Below are 2,618 nucleotides of genomic sequence, written 5' to 3'. Positions count from 1 at the left end.
CCCAGGGGCTCCGGGGACAGGCTGGGCTGTAAATCCCCAGCAGCTGGGGGTCAGCAGCACTGGCTGGGTCCATCCCAGGGGATTTGGCCAGCAGACCCCCAGAGGGCTTTTGAGGGTACTCAGAAGCAAAGTCCATCTCAGCTGCCAAGGCTGAATGGCCAAAGGAAGGCAGAGAGCGCTGAGCCTCAGCCCCACACCTGCACACCAAGGGGACAGCCCAAACTCATCCCCAGGCTGGCACAGGAGGGATGTTCCTGTGTGCCTCTGCCCCAGCCAGCCACAGCTCAGGCCTGGCTGCCCAAAGGGCTTGGGCTCTTTCCCAAATCTGCGCAAACCTCCAGGGAAGGAAGCAGAGTCTCGGCAGAAGGGTGTATATCCTCCTGGGCGTGCCAGATGGGGTACAGGTCCCCACATGGGCTCAAAAAGATGTGTGGATGTGGCACTCAGGGACGTGGTTAGTGGTGGCTTTGGGGGATGGCTGCATTCTATGGCCTTTGAGGGCTTTTCCAACCAAAACCATTCCATGGTTCTCTTTGGCTGGGCCAGAAGTTCTGTCCATCACAAGAAACAGAGAAACAGAGGGACCCCTGCTATTCTCACACACAAACACACGTTCCTACAGGGAATTACATACAAAACAAGCACCAAGGACAGCCCAGGACCCTGTGAGCCCTGCTTAAGAGAGGAAGATCTTTCTCTGAGTTTGTTTTTTGCGGTACTATGAGAGTACCATGAAAACTTCAGACAGGATTGAGTGAAGGGACACTGAACTGAGGATGGCTGCTGAGGGAACAACCCCTCATCCAAACTTCTCCACAGCCCACTGGGGAAGAGAGAACACAAGAATCAGCTTCATTTAGCTTTGGTTTCCAGGTCCTTTAAGCACATTAACAGCAGCTCTTCATGAATTAGGCAAATTCTGCTGATAGACATACAAGAGTGTATGTTTGTCCTCATAGGAACATTAATTAGTGTAACTCAAATATGTTCAAAAGGTTCTTGAAGTAAAAGGATGGCAATTACCTGATTCTAGCAGCAAAGGTCACAGGTGGCTGGCTGCTGGCAAGACCACTGCTTCAGAGGGAATTCAGAGCAAAGCAACCTCTTGGGTACTCAGAAACTGCCCATAAACGGGGAACCCTCCCAGATTTACTGCAACTGTGTGTTTATGTGGCACAATCCAGGGAAAAGCCCCAGGGAAAGCCCCAGCACAGAATTTTCTGTTTGCTCTCTATCCCACGTCCATCTGCACGTGATGGGATTACCAGGGAGCAGAGAGCCACAGGCAGTGACATCCTCAGTCAATAAAGAGCATTTCCAGCAGCAAACTGGATTATGGGCTGGGCAGGGCAGAGGGATGGGCTGTCCCAGCCAGATTAATGCCTGGTGGCTCCTCAGCCACGTCACTGACCTTGTTCTTGCCTGCCAAGTCCTGCTTCTGCAGGAGGGCATCGACCACCCTGTCCCAGCTGTCTGTGCTGAAAACGCTTTCCTGGAGCTGCCCCGGGAGGCTCCAGAGCACTCACCTCCCTGTCCCCTCGTGCTCTCAGCCTGGCCAGGGATGGGGCCGAGGCTGAGCGAGGCTGATGGTCCCAGCACGGCACCCTGAGCACAGCCCCAGAGCTGCTGGCAGGTGACAAATGCACTGGGGACAGTCCCCAGCACCTCAGCGGGTCACCACTGGCCAGAGAGAGGAGCCCAACAGCCTCAGGAATGGGTTCAGGAACTGCTTTACCTTGCACGGGTGCGGGTCAACCCCGTAGGTCTCCAGAGTCTGGGCTTTCCTGAGGAAATTCAGCTCTGAAGTAGCCGGTGTCTGCCCACTGCAGGAGGAAGAAAAGAACATTCCATGGCAGACAGGGAGGTGAAAGGCAGCTGCAGGGACTCTGTTAACGAGGAAGCATCACACAGCACATTCCCACTGCATCTTTACGGGATCAGTAGGAGCCCAGCACCGAAGCCTGGCGCACCCTCTCCTGCCAGCTGCAGCCACAGCAGCCACGCTGAACGGGCAGCACTGGCGAGGGTCAAAAGGCACCTGCCAAATTTAGGGATGGATTCCCTATTTGCAGCACAAACGCTGGGGGCAAGGAAAGGGGAGCTTGGAGGCAGAGGGCAGCAGCCCCTGGCACATAAGGACACAGCTCTGATGGGTTTTTGGGAAGTTCAGCCCATTTCCCTCCCTGGGAACCCTTCAGGACACAGCTCCAGAGGCACCAGCAGTGCCGTGGGATCACGGGGATTGCTGGTGGTGTCTGCACCTCCCATCCCTGGAGAGGGGTGAGGGCAGCAGGGGGCTATGAGGGCCTCGGTCCCTGGCCCCATGAAGGTCCCTGGGCCGTGCTGGCCGAGGCAGGAGCAGGTCCCAGCTGGATGTGACACATGAGTGACAATCCCAAAGGGGGACAGAGGTGCTCTGGGTGTCACTGACCCCGCAGGTCCCCTACCTCAGCTCCGACTTGTGGATCTCTGCGATTTTCCTCTCCAGCTTCTCCGAGTGCTTGGGGAAGAACTGGAACTTGGAGCTGTAGCCCTCGGGGTGCTTCCCGGGGTCGTAGTCCCCAATCTCAGCTGGTGGGAGACAGATCCAGTGGGGAAGAGCAGCGGGGCCAGAGGCG

General features: G+C 56.5%; 1 protein-coding gene across 1 annotated transcript in view; it reads right to left on the bottom strand.

Moving 5' to 3' along the window:
* Window positions 1-2,618, bottom strand: part of FRMD5 (FERM domain containing 5) — a 15,667-nt gene that overhangs the window by 9,352 nt on the left and 3,697 nt on the right. The window contains exons 5-6 of the mRNA XM_031059669.1: window positions 2,448-2,571; window positions 1,736-1,823 (exon numbers count right to left, since the gene is read on the bottom strand). Coding sequence (XP_030915529.1) covers window positions 1,736-1,823; window positions 2,448-2,571 — 212 coding nt within the window. The remainder of the gene's footprint in view (window positions 1-1,735; window positions 1,824-2,447; window positions 2,572-2,618) is intronic.

Source organism: Geospiza fortis, unplaced genomic scaffold, assembly GCF_000277835.1.
Source record: "Geospiza fortis unplaced genomic scaffold, GeoFor_1.0 scaffold2, whole genome shotgun sequence".
Taxonomy (NCBI): Eukaryota; Metazoa; Chordata; class Aves; order Passeriformes; family Thraupidae; genus Geospiza; species Geospiza fortis.
The sequence above is the reverse complement of the archived record's forward strand: the minus strand, read 5'-3'. Positions and strand labels throughout refer to the sequence as shown.